The 21,979-nt window shown below is 41.0% G+C and overlaps 2 protein-coding genes across 5 annotated transcripts in view; one reads left to right on the forward strand and one right to left on the reverse strand.

The window, feature by feature from the left end:
- The window catches only part of SERGEF (secretion regulating guanine nucleotide exchange factor), a 422,577-nt gene that overhangs the window by 248,771 nt on the left and 151,827 nt on the right, over positions 1 to 21,979 (forward strand). For all 4 annotated transcript variants that reach the window (XR_014711938.1, XM_084630056.1, XM_084630055.1 and 1 more), the window contains 2 exons: positions 8,893 to 9,054; positions 12,609 to 12,696. Coding sequence is in view for 3 of the 4 variants with exons in the window: in XM_084630056.1 (XP_084486182.1) it covers positions 8,893 to 9,054; positions 12,609 to 12,696 (250 nt within the window). In the remaining variant the exon portion in view is untranslated. The remainder of the gene's footprint in view (positions 1 to 8,892; positions 9,055 to 12,608; positions 12,697 to 21,979) is intronic.
- Positions 1 to 21,979, reverse strand: part of KCNC1 (potassium voltage-gated channel subfamily C member 1) — a 197,659-nt gene that overhangs the window by 17,579 nt on the left and 158,101 nt on the right. The window lies entirely within an intron of this gene.

Here is a 21,979-nt window from a genome sequence, read left to right on the forward strand (position 1 = left end):
GACGCTTACACAATGCTACAAGTAACTATGTTAACCCCCCAAGTATCTTAGCTGCTAATATTGGTACTGCTTGTGTCATAAATATAAAGGGAAGGGTAAACACCTTTAAATCCCTCCTGGCCAGAGGAAAAACCCTTTCACCTGTAAAGGGTTAAGAAGCTAGGATAACCTCGCTGGCACCTGACCAAAATGACCAATGAGGAGACAAGATACTTTCAAAGCTGGAGCGGGGGAGAAACAAAGTTTCTTTCTGTCTGTGCGTTGCCTTTGCTGGGACCAGAGCAGGAATGCAGGTCAGAACTCCTGTAAAGGGTTAATAAGCAATCTAGTTAGATATGCGTTAGATTCTGTTTTGTGTGTTGTTCTGTTTTGTTCTCAATGGTAGCAGATGACAGAACGAGGAGTAATGGTCTCAAGTTGCAGTGGGGGAGGTTTAGATTGGATATTAGGAAAAACTTTTTCACTAAGAGGGTGGTGAAACACTGGAATGCGTTACCTAGGGAGGTGGTAGAATCTCCTTCCTTAGAGGTTTTTAAGGTCAGGCTTGACAAAGCCCTGGCTGGGATGATTTAACTGGGAATTGGTCCTGCTTCGAGCAGGGGGTTGGACTAGATGACCTTCTGGGGTCCCTTCCAACCCTGATATTCTATGATTCTATTCTATGATTCTATGGAATGGCTGATAAAATAAGTTGTGCTGAATGAAATGTATATTCCTGTTTTTGTGTCTTTTTGTAACTTAAGGTTTTGCCTAGAGGGATTCTCTATGTTTTGAATCTGATTACCCTGTAAGGTATTTACCATCCTGATTTTACAGAGGTGATTCTTTTACTTTTTCTTCAATTAATATTCTTCTTTTAAGAACCTGATTGCTTTTTCATTGTTCTTAAGATCCAAGGGTTTGGGTCTGTTTTCACCTATGCAAATTGGTGAGGATTTTTATCAAGCCCTTCCCCAGGAAAGGGGGTGTAGGGTTTGGGAGGATTTTGGGGGGAAAGACGTTTCCAAGCGGGCTCTTTCCCTGTTATATATTTGTTAGATGCTTGGTGGTGTCAGCAATGAAGTCCAAGGGCAAAAGGTTAAAATAGTTTGTACCTTGGGGAAGTTTTAACCTAAGCTGGTAAAAATAAGCTTAGGGGGTTTTTCATGCAGGTCCTCACATCTGTACCCTAGAGTTCAGATTGGGGAAGGAACCTTGACAGCTTGCCTGTAGAACAATATGTTTAAATATGAAGACTGTCCAAATAGTTGTGGGTTCCTGGGTGTTATGTAGTCATATGACCTTTATATAACACCTCATAAAGCAATATGGTGAACATTTATTTTTTTTAAAAGTGTTTTTCTCCTAGCCAGTAAAACCAGTTTAATACATGCACTGGTTGCACACATTATTTTCTGATTACCTGGAATAATATGGTTAATTATCACCTGCCTGTGGTAGTCTAAAGTCTGCTGCTCATACGCATGTGATTAAAGAAGACAGATTCAGTGGGAGTTTGGTTGGGCTTTAGACCTAAGTGATTTAAACCTACATTGGGGAAACTTGCTTCACCTTTGGCATTTCACAGTATTTTGGATTTTAGGGACAAATTCTGGTTTGTTACACTGGTGGAAATCCGAAGTATTAAGTGGAGTTTCTCTGGCTTTACACTGGACTTGTTTTGTTAAATCTCCTGATTTCATTTATGCTTAGAATATTTACGCTTTAAAGAGGGAAAGGGCAACAGCAGTAATAACATGCCTTTGTGAAAAGTTTCATAGTAGCACCCGTGTTAGTCTATATCCGTAAAAAGAAAAATTCTTTTTCTTTTTCCACTGAATGCATCCGATGAAGTGAGCTGTAGCTCACGAAAGCTTATGCTCAAATAAATTTGTTAGTCTCTAAGGTGCCACAATTACTCCTTTTTCTTTTTGTGAAAAGGTTACTCAATTTAACCCACAGACCGAACAAACAAATTTCTTCTTCCCTGCCTCTACCATATGCATAAATCATTAGATATGAGAACATGTTGCAATGCTTGTTTTAAATTCAGTTAGAAACAATTTTTAGCTGTATTAATACACATCACTTGTAATGGCATTTCATCCAAAAAGATCTGGCACAGAGCCTTGTTGTTGGTTGTCATGTTCATAAAAATTGAATTTCTGCCTGAAAGCATGTGGGGCTGTTGTGGTTGCTTCAGGATTTTATTAGTAATCAATTTGGAATAGGCATGAAATCATGACTGGTGTAGAGAAAGTAGATAAGGAAGTGCTGTTTACTACTTCTCATAACACAAGAACTAGGGGTCACCAAATGAAATTAATAGGCAGCAGGTTTAAAACAAATAAAAGGAAGTATTTATTCACACAACACACAGTCAACCTGTGGAACTCCTTGCCAGAAGATGTTGTGAAGGCCAAGACCATAACAGGGTTCAAAAAAGAACTAGATAAATTCATTGAGGTCCATCAATGTCTGTTAACCAGGATGGGCCGGAATGGTGTCCCTAGCCTCTGTTTGCCAGAAGCTGGGAATGAGTGACAGGGAATGGATCACTTGATGATTACCTATTCTGTTTATTCCCTCTGGGGCACCTGGCACTGGCCACTGTCAGAAGACAGGATACTGGGATAGATGGACCTTTGGTCTGACCCAATAGGGCCGTTCTTATGATCAAAAGGGAAGGAAAAAACAAACAAAAATACCCCAAAATGGAATCAAAGCAAAACACTGTCCGTGACCCACTCTTCTCTCCTTCTAATGCCTTTTCTCTAGGTATCTTCATCAGCTCATACAATGTAGCCCATGTCTGCATTACAGGCACTGTAGTAGCATACCTATAAGCACTATAGCTATGTTGTCCTAAATTTTAATTGTAGACCCCATGGCTTCAACTTCTGTCTCTACACTGATGAGTCACAAATCTATGGTCTTGCTGCTTCTCCATTGACAACTTAACATTTCCAAAACTGAGCTCCTTGTCTTGCTCCAGACTCCCTTCTTTTCTCCATCACTTTAGAAAACACCACCATCTTCCTTGTCACTCAAACCCGAAGCCTGGGCATTGTGTTGGTCCCAGCAATCTCTCTCCAGCTTCGCAGCTCCCATTGGCTGGGAACCATGAGCAATGGGATCTGTGGGGGTGGTGCCTGCAGGCAGAGCTGCCTGGCCACACCTCCGTCTAGGAGCTAAGCGAGCGGGATGTTGCCACTTTTGGGGAGCCCCCCAGGTAAGCACTGCCCAGAGCCCGCCTCACCCCATCCCGTGCCCCAACCCCCTGCCCCTCCTTCACCCAAACTGCCGTTGAGGGGTGGGGGGCGGTGGTCTGAAACTGCCCCAGCAATGGCCAGTGCGTCTGGCACAGGGGCTGCCTGAGCTGCCCCTGAGTCAGGTGCACCGGTCACTGCAAAAGTCACGGAGGTCACAGAAAGTCATGGAATCCATGACTTCCGTGACCTCTGTGACAAACTCATAGCCTTACCCATGGTGTAAAGTTGTATTGTGTGTTTGCATTGTAAACCTCTGTAATTGTGTAACTCACCAAACAGTAAAAGAAGCATTAATGAACATAAAGGGCTTGTCCTGCGTATAAGATGACCCATTGAAGGCCAGTGAGATATTGTGTAGCATCAAAGGAGAGAGGACCTGTTGATTGCATTCCTAACTCCCTCCAGGAAGGGGAGACCTATGCATGAACTCATCCCATCAGTTTGGATTCTGGAATGGAGGGGATAAAAATTTCTCACAAGGGGAAACTGAATCTGTTTTATGCTGTCTGGACTCCAGGGGGCAAAGATTCCTAAACAAAAGCAAAAAGATCCCCATGCTTCTTGGCATGGGTTAGCCCTGAAAGACATTTTGGATTGACAGATTACTACAAATCTGTCACCTTTTGAATCACAGACTGAAACTCATTTGTGTATATATGGTTGCTTGCTTTAACCTGTAAATGACTTTCTCATTTCTTTTTTCCTAGTTATTAAACCTTTAGTGAGCTTATTACAGGATTGTCTACAAGCACTGTCTTTGGTGTGAGATGTAAGGTACACATTGACCTAGGGTAAGAGACAGGTCTCTTGGGACTGGGAGCAACCTGAATATTTTGTGATCTTTGGTGTAAGTGACCATTTATCACTAAGTCCAGCAGGCCTGGGCGGTAAAATAGACTGGAGTGCCCAAGGGGACTGTCTGTGACTCCATGGTAAGACTGGTACAGTGCTTCAGGAGTTCATATTTGTTACTGGGTTGGTGAAATCTAATTATAGAACATACCACCAGCTTGGGGTGTCTGCTCTGCTTTTGGTTGGCACTCTCGGTTGTGAGCTACTCCAGACGGCATGACGCTGTTCTTTGAATTCCTCCAGTAGCTCTCGCTTCTCCACCAAATCAAATACAAGTTTCTGGTCCTTGCCTTTATGACTGTTCACAAATCAGCTCCTCCCTGCTTATCTGCTTTAGTACTTTTTTCTTTTATACCAGACTTCATTGTCTTTTTTTTACCACTTTTGTAAAATTGGGGCACCCTGTAGTTATGTACAGTAGCCTGTTGTGTACAAAATTCTTTTAATCACTCTTTCTCTTTTCTCATATAAATAAAGACTGTCACTGTTTAAGCCATCAGGCATTCTTTAGTTTTAGGGAGATGTTTTTGTCTGCTGTTTTCTGGGCTTTTAAAACCCTCTGTGGTATTTTTAAAAGATATGTAGTTAGACATTGTTATCTGTCCAAGTAAGTCATCTACTGCTCTTTCTTGTTCCATTTTTTTAAATATTTGCTGTAGCAGTAATTCCACATAGCACTTTAATTATTCCAGATGACTCAAAACATGCTGGTCTCAGCTCATTTGGTTTTGAAGGAGCTGAATAAAAATTCTCCAAACAAATAAAATAGTAATCACTATGGAAACAAATCAGCCAATTGCATTTGTGTGTTGGACTAATCACTTATATTTTTGTACCACAAAGCTCATAGCAACAATGAAAAGGCTGTGGTAACAGTAGATGTTGCAGAAAAATGTAAAATTACCAAAATTCTATTCCCTATTAACGTGACTAGATGGTTTTCCTACTCGAGGAGGTCCTGTATCTCAGATACTTTAATGTGTTAACTCTTAGCAAATGCTGATTCCTTAATAGTGACTGCTGTGCATTCAAGACATGCACAGAAATGGTCCTGGTAAGCAATACTCTAAATGTATTTTACATCCCTTCTGTACAATTCAATGTAGGGAAGATACCCCTCTGAAAACTAAACTAACTGCTTTTAAATCTTACTATAAAATGACTGGAAATTGATGGTTGAGCATGACATCAAGGTACCATAACTAAGGGGTTCACAATCTAGGGATCACAAACAGGTGTTGTGGGATCATGACCTTCCAGCACTTCATATTTCACTTAAATGGCTATAGATCGCTGCTAGATAGAAGAGTGATCTGAGAATGGCAAAGGGGGTAGCAATATGGGAAGAGTTGAGAACTAATGCCATAATTGCTTGCTGAGAATGTTACCCATGCTGGTGTTGAACATGCCCAGAAAGCTCTCCTATATTCAGTGAGATCAGAGACCTTTAAATGCAGCTCTGATTGGGGGAAGATGGGAATGAGGTAAGGGGGGGGTAGGAGAAAACTGGTAGCTCAGAAAACATTTTTCTTAAATCTTCCCGTAACACCTTCAAAGAACCTGCGAGGAAAGAGACCAGTATGTTGACTGAAACGCAAAGTGAGATGAATCTGCTTGTTACAGTCTCTGTAGAGTCTTAAAATCAATAGGCTGTTATTGGTTAAGTTTAAAAAAAAGCAAAAACATGATTCATAAATGTGTTATGCTCTGATCTGTATTTCTGGAATGATTATTATTTTTCAGGTGACATTTATTTTAATTAAAGTTGTTACATATTTCCTTTTAATTGGGAGTAATCATGTAAGATGATTGCAACATTTTCCATATTGGAGCCATCATGTTACAACAAAAAAGTTTTGCCTCCCCAGCATAGCCAGGACGAAAGCCCTGGTTGTGACTCTTCCCTGGGTTGCAAACTCATTACTTATGGTATGTAGCAAGTTCCAGGCAGGATTTGAGTGCTTTTCAAAGGCAGATGGGTGGTATCTTTATTTCACAGATGGGAAAACTGAGGCACAGACAGGTTAAACTGACCTTTGATGGTTCAGCGGCAGGGTTAGATATGGAGAAGCATCCACCTACTCAGATGTTCATTCAAACTAGCCAATTCTCTTGAGTCTGCAAAATAGGGCTGGGAAATGAGGCCAACCTTTTCTCTTAGGATTTCCAGCATGTCTAGTCCTGCCTGGAAATTCCATGGGAACAGCCATTCTCTCTGTATTTTGTTACTTTCCGTTTTGGTGCTGAATGGGATCCACAAGTGAAAAAATGTCCCTGAATCTTCTTCCATCTTAAAAAAGATTTGGCATGAGTGCTGTTCTAAACATAAGTGGCATTTTACTGGGGAAATGCTGTCTGAACCAGCTTGCACATCACTACTCTGGGTTTAGAATTATGATTTACTAATGCTTGGCCTAGTTAAGTAGGTGTCACATAGCCTTAGCTTCCTGCCTACAGTGTCAGCTATTACATGATAATTAACTACTTGTTAATGCTGAAATTTAGTATCTCTGCTATTTTATTATTTACGTTTTTTAATATCCTAACCAGGACTAATCCATACTATGGGCCAAAGGTGTCTGTTTTTCAGTGTCGCTACGGGTAACCACAGCTCCAGGCATGTCCAAAGAGATGTCTGAATACTCACTGTATTGAATTGTGTTGAAGAGAGGCTGAGTTAGACAAACAAGCGCAAATTTAATCCTGAACCCATTAAATACTGGATTGCTGGTAATATGCTGAAACCGTGAAAACACAGTAGTTTAATTAATTATCTTCTAAAACAGAATAGTGGATAGAGGGTATCCAGATAACAGATCTAGAAAAATGGCCTTATCTCTTTAAGTGGGTTTTGCTGCTCTTTTACCTTTTTTAATATAATTGTGAATGTTCATATGTAAAGTGTAACTATTTTCTTTTATCTATTCTTTAACTCTTTTGTTTACCCTGCTAGGCTCTTGGACTCAGTTATATCTTGTGTCAATGAGTTCCATGTGTTAATTATTGTGTAAAAGAAATTTTCTGAATGTAGAAGATTTTGCTGTATGCTATAGTTCATTTTTTTTCCGCATCACTGTTATATGATGAAGTCAGCACTGTCCCTTGTTTTGTGATGTATTTGTTGACTCACATACCTTAATGCGGTATAGTCTGGCCTTGAACTTTACAAGGAAATTCCTATTAACCCCTTAGTTGCTCATATAAATCCATGTTCTTCAGAGTGACACACTTACGGTCCTGTGCTATACATCTGATAATTTTTTTAGTATTCCCATGCAGCACAGCAGGTACTGCATCTAAATGTCTGGGCTCCAAATGTGCACTTGTGGCAGAGCTCAGGTTGTTAATAGAACATTCATGCAGCTTTGAGGAACTACTGTACTGTGTCAGAAGGGATTCCCCTTACTTATCTCCTGCAGAGGTTACTGGGAAATCAGTTTGTAGAATACAATATTGTTTTGTGTTTAATAATACCTGGCTTTACTAACATTTTAATTTTTGAAAAAAAATTATGAAAGAAGAAGAACATTTTAACACTCCTGGTAAATGCATTACTTAGCGTAAGTAGATTAGGGTAGCTCAAAGGAGAAGGGTGATCTGGCCAACATCTAGAATGGTCCCTTCCTGAATTTTGAAGATATTACAGGTTTCAGAGTAACAGCCGTGTTAGTCTGTATTCGCAAAAAGAAAAGGAGTACTTGTGGCACCTTAGAGACTAACCAATTTATTTGAGCATGAGCTTTCGTGAGTGAGCTGTAGCTCACGAAAGCTCATGCTCAAATAAATTGGTTAGTCTCTAAGGTGCCACAAGTACTCCTTTTCTTTTTGAAGATATTACATTATCTCAGGACTGTGACCTTTATTGCATTTTTTGGTTTTGTGTTTTCCATTTGACTTTAGAATTATACTTGATACCATTATTTCACTGTGACATTCAAAAGAGCCAGTTGCAGCAGAAACATAATTACATTACAACCATGAATTTCTGTTTGATCACACAAACTCAAAAGAGCATTCTGGTACACAAAAACCACTTCACAGATGGAACATGCACCACTGCTCAGAGTAAAAGAGTTTTTCCTCTTGTACTGACCATTTATAGAACAAGATTTCTGTGGAGTGTTTTGAGGTACTATAATGATAATACATTGATCTTGATTTGGGATGGAAAGAATATGAGTTAAAAAGAAAATAATAAAAATAGAAAATAACAAAAATATAAAACTAAAGAGGTAAGACACATCAAAGAAGATAAGAAGGTGTCACAAATAACAGCAATGCAAGTTGCCAGGGGTTCATATAAAAAGAAACACAAGTAAAAGCCGTGAGAATTAAAGTGAAAATAGGAATAAATATATGATTGTATTGCTTCCTTCCTTTGCCACTTTGTCCACATAGACCTTGATTCTTCATGCCACTCTGTGCAGGTGGGATTAAAGTAAATAGTCCAATGCATGGCACTGGGGTTTGCCTTCTCAGAACAGCTTACAGGATGGGGGCACTAAATTGTAAGCTTTCTGGGAGAGTTTTATTTTGTGTCTTTAAGGTGCCAGCACGCTTTTGTGAGACTTGTAAAAATAATAAATTGTAATCTTATTAATCAATTGTTAACCCTCTTCCTTGCTTTTTAATTATTAGGAATCAGGAAGGAATAGGTAGATTGTAACTTATTCTCTGATAATTAGAAGATGGCTGATTATACTCCCTCCCATAAAAGAGCCAGTTTTGTTTTTTTTACATTGGTTTGTAACAAATATTCTTATTGAAACTTTTTTCCCTTCTCCCCTAGGTGGTCATTGTTTCTCCTGGGGATGGAATGAACATGGGATGTGTGGTGATGGCACAGAAGCAAATGTTTATGCCCCGAAGCCAATCACAGCTCTTGGTTCTGGAAAAGCATTCTTAATTGGATGTGGTGCGGGACACTCTATGGTTCTTTGTCAGACTCCAGGTTAGACCTTACACACTGGAAACCATAGCCATGTGAATTTGGACACCTTTGCATAGAGCTTTTCGGAAGTGTTGTGAGAGAATTATTTAACACTGGCATAACAGCCTGATGGTACAGAAGAAAATGAGGGCAAAAAACTCCTTTGTTCTGAACCCGGAATTAAAAAAAAATTGCTAATGTGCTGAGAAAACTGTTTAATAAAGACAACGGTTATAAATATATTGCTGGAAATTATTTCACAGGTTCTTTTCAAAGGAGATGATGTTGTCCATGGGTAAAATGAATAAACATTTTGCTTTGCTGCTACATAAATGAAGCAAGAAGGATTTTCTCCCTCAACATTTATGGTAACAAAATACAAAGTTCTTTTGGATGTTTTTAGCAGTTGACAACAGATTTATGGCGTTTGCAGAGAAAGTGTTACTCACTGATGTATGGGTGAGCTTAGGTGGTGTCTGAAGAAGTAATGTGAGACTGTGAGCACACACAGGGATTGTTTGGTCTTTTTTAAATGGTGATGAGCACTTGCAGCTCCCATTGACTTTTATTGGAGTTGTGGGTGCCTACTATTCTGGAAATCAAGCCATATTTCATAGACGCCTTAATTTTTGAATATGTTATTCAACAAAGCGTTGGCTCCAAGTATGAAGTAAGTTTAACTAAGAAGGCTGTTGGAGAGAGGGAGGGAGGGTGCTTTGATCCTAACATTGACTACATCTATATCTTTATTACACTATTATAATAATATGGTTGTAACTGAATTTCCTTCTGCAGTAGAAACCCCAGTTATTTTGGATTTATAATAGTGATGAGCCAACCACTTCATATAAAACAAGAACGGATGAACCTTCTTCTGAAACTCAAACCAAGCCTGCACTTTTTGAGGTTGGCAAAGTCTAGCAGTGTTCTTTCTTTTTTAAATGTTCAAACCCCTCCACCCTTCCTCTGGGTCAGTAAAGGTGAGTTCTAGGCTACCTCCTGGAAAGCTATACTATCAGTAGCTTCCATTAGGTTTTGGAAGGGATCCTGTTTCAGGGCACAAGCCAACCTCTACTTAATAGGGTTAGGAAGAAACTCTCTGGGGGCAGGTTATCCAGATATAACTGCTTGCCGTGGGTTTTGCTACATCTTTCTTTTAAGCAGCTGGGTTCTGGCTACTGTCAGAGACAGGATTCTGGACTTGATGGACCACTGGTCAAATCCAGTATGGCAACTCCTATGTTTCCAATTATCCTAATAACAAGGGGTTCTCAAAATTTCACCAGAGTGTTCTCATGGGATTTCCAGCCTAATATGCACACCAAATAAATCCTGGTTAAATGCAGATTAGCTGTGGTTACACTTCCCAGCCCAACTAAACCTCTGATCCCTTGAAAGTTTAGAACTTGGCCAAAACAACTTGTTCTAGGCTAGTGCTTGATATGGAAAGTTTGGGCCTAGCAGTGATTTTTGTGGGCTGAGTAGAGGAGAGGGAATTCCATTTTTAAAAACCTCCAACTGTTTGTGTTGAGCAGAATTAAAAAAGCTAATTTAGTGAACTCTTTTGCACACAAATACAGTGAGGAACATTAAATTGGATCTTTACCACCCACAGTAGTTAAATTTACTGTGGTATTTGAGGTATTTCACATTCTAAGTATCGGGAATACCACTGTGTGGTAAATATTCATTGTTAATGATGTCCACTGTTTCATTTTTAAAAGCAAGTTTACCAGGAATGAGCCTGTCAGACTAATTGCCTTGTTGAAAAAATATTTTAAATGGGTTATTAGGAAATTGCGCAGGAAAACGTTCTAATGATATCATATCAATTCAGTCCAGTCATGAAAGAGAGAATTAGGCAATAAATATGGGCTGTAGGGATGGACTGTCCTTCTAATGGGAAACCTTTCACCCAAGTACATACACAAGAGAAGCTCCAAAAAGAGGATATGTATTTACAAATTTGGTCACCATGTTTAGCATACTTACAGAAGGTGGGCTCCCCAGCCAGCAATCCGGAATCTTGAGCCAGGTTCTTTGAATATTAATGTGATCCTGAATTATGAATTTATGTTGTCGTGTGTTAACGTTTTATTGTAGCTTTGCCTTAATGAAAAGTTTCTTTCAAAAAAAAATGATAGCCAGGGCTCAGGAACTAGTTTTCAGGTATTTTTCGTTGCATTTTCAATGGGAAATAAACCTGAATGAGTGATTGAATAAAAGTATGAAGATGATATTCTATAGGCTAAAGCTATTTAAAAAAATGGAGGAACAATAAAGTGGCCCAGTGCAGCCTAAAAAAGGGACAGAAAAGATCCTTCTGTTTATGAAAAATTCATCATTCATGTGCTTGGATGTACAGTAACTCCTCGCTTAACGTTGCAGTTATATTCCTGAAAAATGCGACTTTAAGTGAAACGATGTTAAGCGAATCCAGTTTCCCCATAAGAATGAATGTAAATGGAGGGGGGAGGAGGGGAATTAGGTTCCAGGGAAATTTTTTTCACCAGACAAAAAACTGTATTTTCACCAGACAAAAAACTATATATATATACGCACACACACAGAGTATAAGTTTTAAACAATTTAATACTGTACACAGCAATGATGATTTTGAAGCTTGGTTGAGGTGGTGAAGTTAGAGGGTGGGATATTTCCCAGGGAATGCCTTACTGCTAAATGATGAACTAGCATTCGGCTGAGCCCTCAAGGGTTAACACATTGTTGTTAATGTAGCCTCACACTCTACAACACAGCACGAATGGAGGGAGGGGAGACAGCATGGCAGACAGAGACATAGACACACACCCTGTGTGTGGGAGAAAGAGAGAGAGATGCGCATTGCCCCTTTAAGTATGCTGACACCACATTTTAAGTACATTGCCTTTAAAAAGATCAGGAAGTTGAGACTGCCGTTGTGGCCAGCTCTCTTCATCCTGAGCTCTGTTGTGTCTCTCCCCTGCTCTATATGGAGAAGGAGTAAGCGGGGGACAGGAGTAGGGGGGAGGGGGACACGCTGACATTAGCCCCCTCCCCTGCACAGCAAGCAGGAGGCTCCCGGGAGCAGCTCCAAGGCAGAGGTAGGAGTAGCACAGGGCAGTGGGGGGAGGGACAGCTGAACTGCCAGCAATTGATATCCTGCTGGGCGGCTGCTGCACAGGGAACTTAGGGGAGCAGGGAGCTGATGGGGGGGCTGCCGGTCCACCCTGGTTCCAAACCCCCACAAGCTAGCTCCAACGGGCTGCTCTTCCTGCAAGTCATGGACAAAGCAGGCGGCTGCCAAACAACCTTATAAAGGAGCATTGCGCAACTTTAAATGAGCATGTTCCCTAATTGATCAGCAACGAAACAACGTTAACCAGGATGACTTTAAGTGAGGAGTTCCTGTATTTGCCCATAATAATGTACCATGTTGGATGTATTTACCTATGGGAATGTATCTTTTCACCCTATGAGCTTCTGCGCTACTTCTTACTGCCTAGGCTGTTCTTCATTGGTTCTGCTCCTTACTACTTTCCAGCCTCTTGTCTCTCCATTACGTACACTGGGTGATTTATCATGCCTTTTTGCAGGTCCCCTCCTGAAGTTTCCAACCGTTCCTTTCAGGCACCACAGACCTCCCAGCCATGTTAGTTTGCCTCAGCAATCCCATCCTTCAGGGTAAGTTCTAGCTTGTTCTAGCTTGTGTACATCCCGTAAAGCTGACTGGTCTCTAAAAGGGTCCCATATTGTCCACTCATGTGGGTTATTATTTATGTGTTAGTGCTGCAGTTCAGTTAAGAGAACCCATACAAATTCACAGAAGTAAATATTATTTATTAAGTTACATAGCATTTGCTCCTTCAACCACATAAAATGGAAACACCTCAAGAAAGAGAAGGATTGAAAAAATCCTTTTAAACAAGTCTCCTCAGAGGTTAATCTAGACCAGTGGTTCCCAAACTGGGGTTCGCGAACCCCTGGGGGTTCACAGAATGCTACAGGGGGTTTGCCAGAAAAATTTCACTAATGGCGGCCAGAGGACTTCGGGCATTGGAGGGAGCAGGTGGGACCTGGTTGCAGGGCAGACAGCCCGAGCCACAGGGAGAGCGGGGCAGGGCAGTTGGGGCTGGCAGCCCGAGCCCTGCCCCCATGAGCTGGGGAGCCGGCAGCCCGAACCCCAGTGCTCTGCGCGGGGCCGGTAGCCCGAGCTCCAGGGAGAGCTGGACCGGGAAGTTTGGGCTGGCAGCCCAAGCCCTGCCCCCATCAGTGGGGGAGCCGGCAGCCTGAACCTCAGCGCTCCATGTGGGGCTGGCAGCGCGAGCCCCAGGGAGAGCGGGGCTGGGCAGTTTGGGCTGGCAGCCCAAGCCCTGGCGGTCAGCAGGACCTGCAGCCCGAGCTCAGAGGAGTTCAGTTGACCGGAGCGGTCAATGGGGTCCAGCAGCAGGAGCCCCATGGAGTGCGGAGGAAATTTAAACTTAAATCCCTGGAAATATTCATTTTTAGGAGGGGGTTCACGAGATTTCACAATTTAGTGAAAGGGGTTCGCGGGCTGTTAAAGTTTGGGAACCACTGATGTATACTTTATTCTATAAACTAGGTTCAATGGGGGCAAGTGACAAAAGTCCATAGGTAAGTAAAAAAACGTGGAAACCTGGGAGAAGGGTCAGAATCTGGGGGGAGCATGGGCCGTTATAGCAGGGATAAGGGAGAGACAAGAGAGAACATAGGAGGGAAATCAAATCAGCATCTTGGATGTCTGTTTGCTAATTCAAGAAGTATGGAGAATAAACAGGAGGAACGTGAAATGCTGGTTAATAAACACAACTCTGACATAGTTGGCATCACAGAGACTTGGTGGGATAATATGCATGACTGGAATATTGGTATAGAAGGGTACAGCTTCCTCAGGAAGGACAGGCAGGGAAAAAAGGTAGGTGGTGTTGCCTTATATATTAAACATATATACACTTGGACTGAGGTTGAGATAGAAATAGGAGACAAACTTGTTGAAAGTCTCAGGGTAAGGATAAAAGGGGTAAAAAACAAGGGTGCTGTCATGGTAGGGGTCTAGTACAGACCACCTAACCAGAAAGAAGAGGTGGAGGAGACTTTAAAAAAAACCCCACAACTAACAAAATCATCCAAAGCACAGGACTTGGTGGTGATGAGGGACTTCAACTACCCAGACGTGTGTTGGGAAAATGCTATGGAAATGTAGCAGGGCACAGATTTTCCAGCAAGTTATTGAAATGTATTGGAGACGATTTTTTATTTCAGAAGGTGGAGAAAGCTACTAGGGGAGAGGCTGTTCTAGGTTTGATTTTGCCAAATAGGGAGGAACTGGTTGAGCGTTTGAAAGTGGAAGACAGCTTAGGTGAAAGTGATCATGAAATGGTAGAGTTCCTGATTCTAAGGAATGGTAGAATGGAAAACAGCACAATAAACATAATGGATTTCAAGAAAGCAGACTTTAGCAAACTCCAGGAGTTGGTAGGTAAGATCCCATAGGAAGAAGTCTAAAGGGAAAAACAGTTCAAGACAGTTGGCTGTTTTTCAAAGAGACATTATTATGGGAACCATCCCACTGCGTAGCAAAAATAGGAAGTATGGCAAAGAGACCACCCTGGTTAACTAGGAGATCTTCAATAATCTGAAACCCCAAAAAAGAGTCCTATAAAAGTGGAAACTAGTTCAAATTACAAAGGATGAATATAAACAAATACCACCAGTATGTAGGGACAAAATTAGCAAGGCCAAGGCACAAAATGAGATTAAAAAAGCTAAAGACATAAAGAGTAACAGAAAACATTCTACAAATACATTCGAAGCAAGAGAAAGATCAAGGACAGGATAGGTCTTGTGGATGGGGGGAAGCTGCAGATGTGGGATATCTTGACTTTAGTAAGGCTTTTGATACTGTTTCACAAGACCTTCTCGTAAACAAACTAGGGAAATACAGCCTAGATGGAGCTACTATAAGGTAGATGCATAACTGGTTGGAAAACCATTCTCAGACATCTATGGTTCACAGTCAAACTGGAAGGGCATATCAAGAGAGGTCCCGCAGGGGTCATTTCTGGGTCTGGTTCTATTTAACGTCTTCATCAGTGATTAAGATAATGGTATAGAGGCTACCCTTATAACATTTGCAAATGGTACCAAGCTGGGAGGGGTGGCAAGTGCTTGGAAGATAAAATGAAAATTCAAAATGATCTGGACAAACTGGAGAAATGGTCTGAAGTAAATAGATCAAATTCAATAAGGACAAGTGCAAAGTACTCCACTTAGGAAGGAATAATCAGTTATAAATTCATACAAAATGGGAAATGACTGCCTAGGAAGGAGGGACCTGGGGGGTCAGAGTGAATCACAAGCTAAATATGAGTCAACAGTGTAACACTGCTGGAAAAAAAGCAAATGTCATTCTGGGATGTATTAGCAGGAGTGCTGTAAGCAAGATATGCTGATTAGGACTCTACTGGAGTATCAGCCAGTTCTGGGCACCACATTTCAGGAAAGATGTGGACAAATTGGAGAAAGTTCAGAGAACAGCAACAAAAATGATTAAAGGTCTAGAAAACATGACCTATGAGGGAAGATTGAAAAAACTGGGTTTGTTTAGTCTGGAAAAGAGAACGCTGAGAGGGGACATGATAACAGTTTTCAGGTACGTAAAAGGTTGTTACAAAGGAGGAGGGAGACAAATTGTTTTTCTTAACCTCTGAGGATAAGACAAGAAGCAATGGGCTTAAATTGCAGCAAGGGCGGTTTAGGTTGGACATTAGGAAAAACTTCCTAACTGTCAGAGTGGTTAAGCACTGGAATAAATTGCCTAGGGAGGTTGTGGAATCTCCATCATTGGAGATTTTTAAGAGCAGGTTAGACAAACACATGTCAGGGATTGTCTAGATAATACTTAGTCCTGCAATGAATGCAGGGAACTGGACTAGATGACCTCTTGAGGTCCCTTCCAGTCCTACGATTCTATGATTCCTTAGGGAAGGAGGGTCTTGTGGTTAAGGCATTGGACTGGGACCCAAGGAGATCTGTGTTCAGTTTCTGGTTTTGCCACAGGCTTCCTGTGTGCCTCAGTTCCCCATCTTTAAAACTGGGCTAACAACACTTCCTTTCTTCCACTCTTAGACTGTAAGCTCTTCAGGGCATGGGTTTTGTGTTTGTACAACACCTAGCACAAGGGAATGGGGGACCACTAGATATTACTCTAGTGCAAATAATGTATAATAATTCTTTGTAGACAGTGCAGTATTGAGTGTCAATAGCAAGTTGGTGTTTGTTTATTAGAAAATAAATCCCCTGTTTTTATGTGTTAGTATGTTTGGTTTTGCAGAATAAAACCTTATGATAAGTCAGCTGATACCTTCTGGGCACAGAGGCTTTCAGCTGAAGGTCTGGTCTGTAAGAAAGGGAGAACACAATGAAAGGTTCCAACCCATGGCAAAAGTCACCTTCCTTGCTGCTTGCCAGAGAGCAACGAGGACTCTCCTTGTTAGATGTCCTGACTGAGAAGGCCAGTGTTTGACATCCGTCCTCCAGAGTGGTAGAACCCAAAGCCAATGTGCTACAACTACATAAATGCCTCTGGAACAATGCTAGATGTAAAGAATAATATTATTATGCAGCTCTTCATACCTAAACAAAGGTGGCCTTTTACATGTTGAATCCTACATCCATATTCAGATGTACACACTCAGATGGAAATAGCATAAACTGACACGGCTGTAATATAACATTAGGACAGAGTACGCAAACATCAGTGCAATTAGTTAAAATATGCAGACTTTCTTTTTGTTCATTGCCTGCGGGAAAATAAATCTTATGACATGCCCAACATTCATACTGAAATAAGGTGGAGTTTAAATCACTTTTCAATAGACAAGAAATTCAGAGGTGACCCTCAGCCTAGACAGCTTCCGGCTGTGGGGAGAAAAAATAGAATTTATTTTATATATATTTGTTGTTTGAAAGTCATATGCAGTCTGTATCTAAGTATTACTCACACAAGCCCTCTGTGCACCAGAGCAGGCAAATGACTTTTCTAACTCTTTTTAACTTTGTTGGGTGGAGGGAGGAAAGTGTTTGTTTATTATTATTTCTGAGGTGGTGGTGTTCTTAGGGGGATAGGGATACCCAGGTTAGGTATTGTTTGTATTAGTTGGCCTTCTTACTAGCTTGCATTCCTGATTGCAGTTCTGGTTTTTGGTAGATGCTCAGAAACCTTTGTTTATCTAACACTGGCGTCCCTAACCATCAATATGATCTGAGTACTGTTGGTGTCTCCATGACTCTTGCCATCTGGAGCTGCTTTACAGGTAGTTTCTGTGTGTCTGATGGGAGTGGAGTACCTTTGCAAGGTTCAGTGACTGAGCACAGAGAAGCTGAGAGGCTGAAGAAGGAATAAGATTTCATGTTTATTTTCTAGGCTATGGTTGGAGTTATGGGTCTTTACGTTGAGTTCGGGAAAGAGGCAAAGGGAACCAGACTGGGAGGCTGTTTCTGATGGGTGCAGCATGGAAGAAGGATGAATGTGGGAGCCTGGCATTTGGGAAGCACAGGGAATGGGCTAGAGTATAGAAGGAAATGAGGGTAGATAGATGGTGTGGAGGCTCCAGGGGGTCATGAAGACGAGGCAGTCAGTTAAGGAGAGCAGTGTTCCTATTTCTGGGAAGAGTGAAGAGACAAGCTGCCATATTTTACAAAGCTCTCCATAATTTTATCTCTCCACGCAGGTATCTGATTTTTTTTTATATATCAGATGATGAATTATTGAAATTAGCGAGCTTATTCACAGGCAAATCACATCTTGAAATTCAAAGTTCCCTTCACAGTGATCTGTAGTACATCCATTTTGACCTCCCACATTTTAGTAATCATTATTTCATAGGTACAGCCACATCCGGCACTCGCTGAAGCCAACAGGAGTCATTCCATCCAGTTCCATGGGTTCTTAGGACCTTGGTGATCGAAAAATCTGGTATATGTAATTAGGAAAAACTCATAGAAGCATGCAGTATATGTGAAAATAGGCAATGCTTCAGTCATCTGTGAACTTCATTTTTCTCACTGTTGGCCCATCCAGTGTCAGAAACAAGATGTTGACAGATACTGTTCAGTTACTCAACAAATATAACCTTTAGTTTGTCTTTCTGATTAACACCAAGTTCCTTTAAAATTTCTTTTCTTGTAGCTCTTCTGGTGCCTCTAGAGCAGATTGTAAACCTGGTTTTTATTATTATTATTTTTATTTTATTTTAGCTGCGTGGGAAGTTCACTCTTTATATAAGAAGATCCAAGATCTTTTCATTAACATTTAGATAATGTCTGTGTATTTGCAGTCATCTGAAATACTCTGAGTAGCCAAAAATTCTGAAAAGACAGGAAAAATACTTTTAAAAACCCAAACACCACCATCCGCCCCCAACTTTCCCAGTAATTGCAAAAGAATGCAATGTATGGAAGATCATTTTCATCTCCTTCAGTTTCAGATGTTCTCTAATGGTGAAAAACTTGCATGCCAGAAAGCTGGGGTCTGTACCAAAGTTGCAGAAACCTGCACCTAACACAAGGTAGCTGAAACTTTGAACCTTCAGAGTCCCAGCCCCAATCTCTTAATTTTGGTTGCACAACAAATATTAATGAGATTTTTAGGGGGAGTTATGTGTTTGTGCCTTGTTTGGCTCATGTCCTGATTTTATAAAGTTAGGATCTTGTCCTTACTGATTTCTCTCAGATAAACTCTGATCTCAGAGCCATTGCTCCATGTTAAGAAGGATTGCTTAGAAGCCCTAAAAATGTGTATGTTCTGTGGAAAATAGTAATATGTTAAGTAAACATCTCAAAGAAGAGTGTAGCGAGCATCATTTACTGTGTACTCCTTGCAGGTTGAATTTGAGAAACTATATCAGTAAGACAACTGCTGTTATCATGTAGCAGTCTAATATGGCAACTCCTCCATTTTGGAATGAAGAGAACAATCTTTACCTCTTGGGATGGATGGACAGACGGACAGACAGACAGGAAGCAGCAAGGAAAGAGATTACCTCTTTCCCCCTCCCACCCTCTTACTCCTCCATACAACCAGTCTCCACAGTGACACTATAGATGGGGCCTTGACCTTTCAAACAGCAGTCTCCATTTTCCAACAATTCTTAATGCAAAAGCAGTTTGTATTTATTATTGCCTTTGTGGAATGTGGAAAGGGAAAATTAGATCGAAGCTGCCAGCGATGGAGATGGCATCTGCACAATTGTCTCCTGGCTCTACATTTTAATGTGAATCATACTGTATATTTTAAGAAAGTGATGAAATGTAAACATACGGAACACTAAGAGAACACACTAGAGCATGCCTGAAAAGAGAATAAGATGCTGCATATTAATTATTCCTGAATTACCATTTGCCTTAGAGAGGGCAAAATCAGAGGTGGCTTTGATTTTGCAAAACTTCTCCAGTGAGAGGAGCCAGAACCAGGAATGGTTCCGGTCTAGATCCCTTTTTATCAGAACCTCCAAAGTTCAGTGGGCTCTGGATAAATGCTTCTGGTTTTAACCAATTCTTGATTGGTTTTCAACTTTTTGCCTCTGTTAACATATTGCTTCACTCTGGCTCCTTCCCCTTTTCCAGATGTAATCATTTCTCCTGAGTGCAGTAGGTATTTTCAAAAGTTCCATAGCAGTTCAGGAGAACAAATCCCAGAGACTTTCAATGGGAATCGTGAACCTGACACTCAAGTGCTTTTGAGAATCTCTCCTCCTCTGTGAACGGGTGACCTTTAATGTAAGTCCCTGTGCATTTCCGCAGGTTTCCTTTTCAGAAGTGGGGAGAATTTTTCTTGGCCTCTTATTCTGTTTGTGCCATCAATTTCATGCACACTGCTTCTAATGACAAAGGTCTTAGTGCTTTAAACTGAGTAAAAATACTGACTCCAAACCAAGTGGCACCTAAGCTAGCACGATTGAAGATTCACTGATCAACAAACAACACTCTCTGCCTGCCATAATAGCCATGTGGGTGCTTCTTAATTCTTCCTAATAGCAACCCCCTGCTTTAGAATGAAAAAGAAAGGAATTCCTAGAAAGCCACTATATTCTACAGCATACAAAAGACAAGGCAACAGCTATTGTACTCTGTAAAGACAGGTTCCTGCTCCTCATATCTTAGCCATAAGTGATAAGATAACTGTAATTAATAATCAGATCTACTTCTTATATAGTGTTTTTTGTCAGGAGAGCTGACAAAGGAGCTGACTTTACAAAGGAGATCAGTATTATGTTTCCTCATCTGTAAAATGGGGATAATATCTACTAGGCCATGCTGCATTCCCTAGTCACACATAAAAACACACATTGCTAATAGTGGTGAGAATGAAGAAAATGTATGCCCTCTGGCTGTTTTAAATCTCATCAGTGGGATTGCTCAGGGTTTATGCCTGTGCAATTAAGATCAAAATCTGTTCCCCTTCCTCTTTCTCTTTCGTCTCCCTCCCACTTGGACACCATAGTGGTCAGTGCTATACAGGGACCTACATACATGAATACACATTCATTCACACCATTTTGACTGGAAGCTTTTTGAAGGGGCGACTGTGGGCTCCATTCGCTTGTCTACTATGGCCACTTTACACTGCTTAAGGAAACTCTTTGCTCGTGTAGTGCTCCCCCCGCCCACCCCGGTTCTGTTGTAGGGGCCTGGTAGAGTGGAGCTCTACTACACTTGGTTCTCCACTGGCCCAAGATCACTTGGGGGACCTCATGCTGCTGGCTCCCTGACACACCCCATCTGACAAACTCACTGGCCTCATGCCCAGATTCAACAAAACACTTAAGCAAGTGCTTAATTCCACTTGACGTTATCCAGGACTTAAATAGGTGCTTCTATGCTTTGTTGAATCGGAATCATGATGGGTTACATAGGTGAAGGTGCAAACACGTGCATGCACTAGGGTTAGGTTGTCTAAAGGGTGTGCACTGGTGCTTGATCTTCCAAAGTTCAGCTACATGTTTATGCGCCTGCAGTTTTGTCAATGCACAAGTGAAAGCTGAGGGCTGAAAATCTTACCCATACACACTGGGTTCAACAGCAGATCCCCAACTGTTTATTTTTGAAAGTATTTGCCTCATTATAGTCCTCCTTGTGATTTAAGCGTCTTTGTATGTAGTCATTGTGGCGGGGGGAGAAGGAGTTATAAAAGATGCATGCTTTTTCAATATATTTTTTAACTTGGTTGTTAAGCTTAAAGTAGTTAATTGACTTTATTAATGATCAGATATTAAAAATTGTGTTCATATTCAGACATCAGACAAATATTTCAGCTACTATTTTGGATAAAGAAAGATTTGTATGAATGGATGAAAGATGACAGGCAGTGCTACACGGAGAGGTGCATGATGTCTGGAAATCTAAAGAAGAGGGTCTAAAAGGCAATCTGCGTAAATTCAGCATAAATTAAAAGTTCAGTTAGTGTGTGAGGTTGAAGACAAGGTTATCTCTGGGGTATTTCTGGGGAAAGGAAGTGGTAGCCTGCCTTGTTGTGAAGCTGAGGAGAGCCGTTGTTATGTGGGGGAGCAGGGCAAATATTGCTTTTTTTTTTGCCTCAGGGTATCTTCTTCATAAGTACTTCTGTGCTCAGCTCATTTCCAAATTTCATTGCTTTATCTCTGCTCTGTCTCCCTTGTGTTCTAGCCTGCTCATTTTTCCCAACGTCCATTCATTTCAGTGATGTATTTTCTTTGAGGCACTGAAACTTTAAAGAGAGAGCGAGAACAATTTATATGAAAAATCATTTTATCCAGATTAATGACCATTACACTTGACTGTTATCACAGCATGATTAGCTAGATTCCTTTCTGGCAGGAGAGAATAGAAGCCACTTTCCATTTCCTTACTATTTGAAGTAACCGTTGTAGAGCCAGCATGTCATATATCGTGTGTCAAGATGATCTGG

Source organism: Lepidochelys olivacea, assembly GCF_965140295.1.
Source record: "Lepidochelys olivacea isolate rLepOli2 genome assembly, chromosome: 6".
NCBI lineage: Eukaryota > Metazoa > Chordata > Testudines > Cheloniidae > Lepidochelys > Lepidochelys olivacea.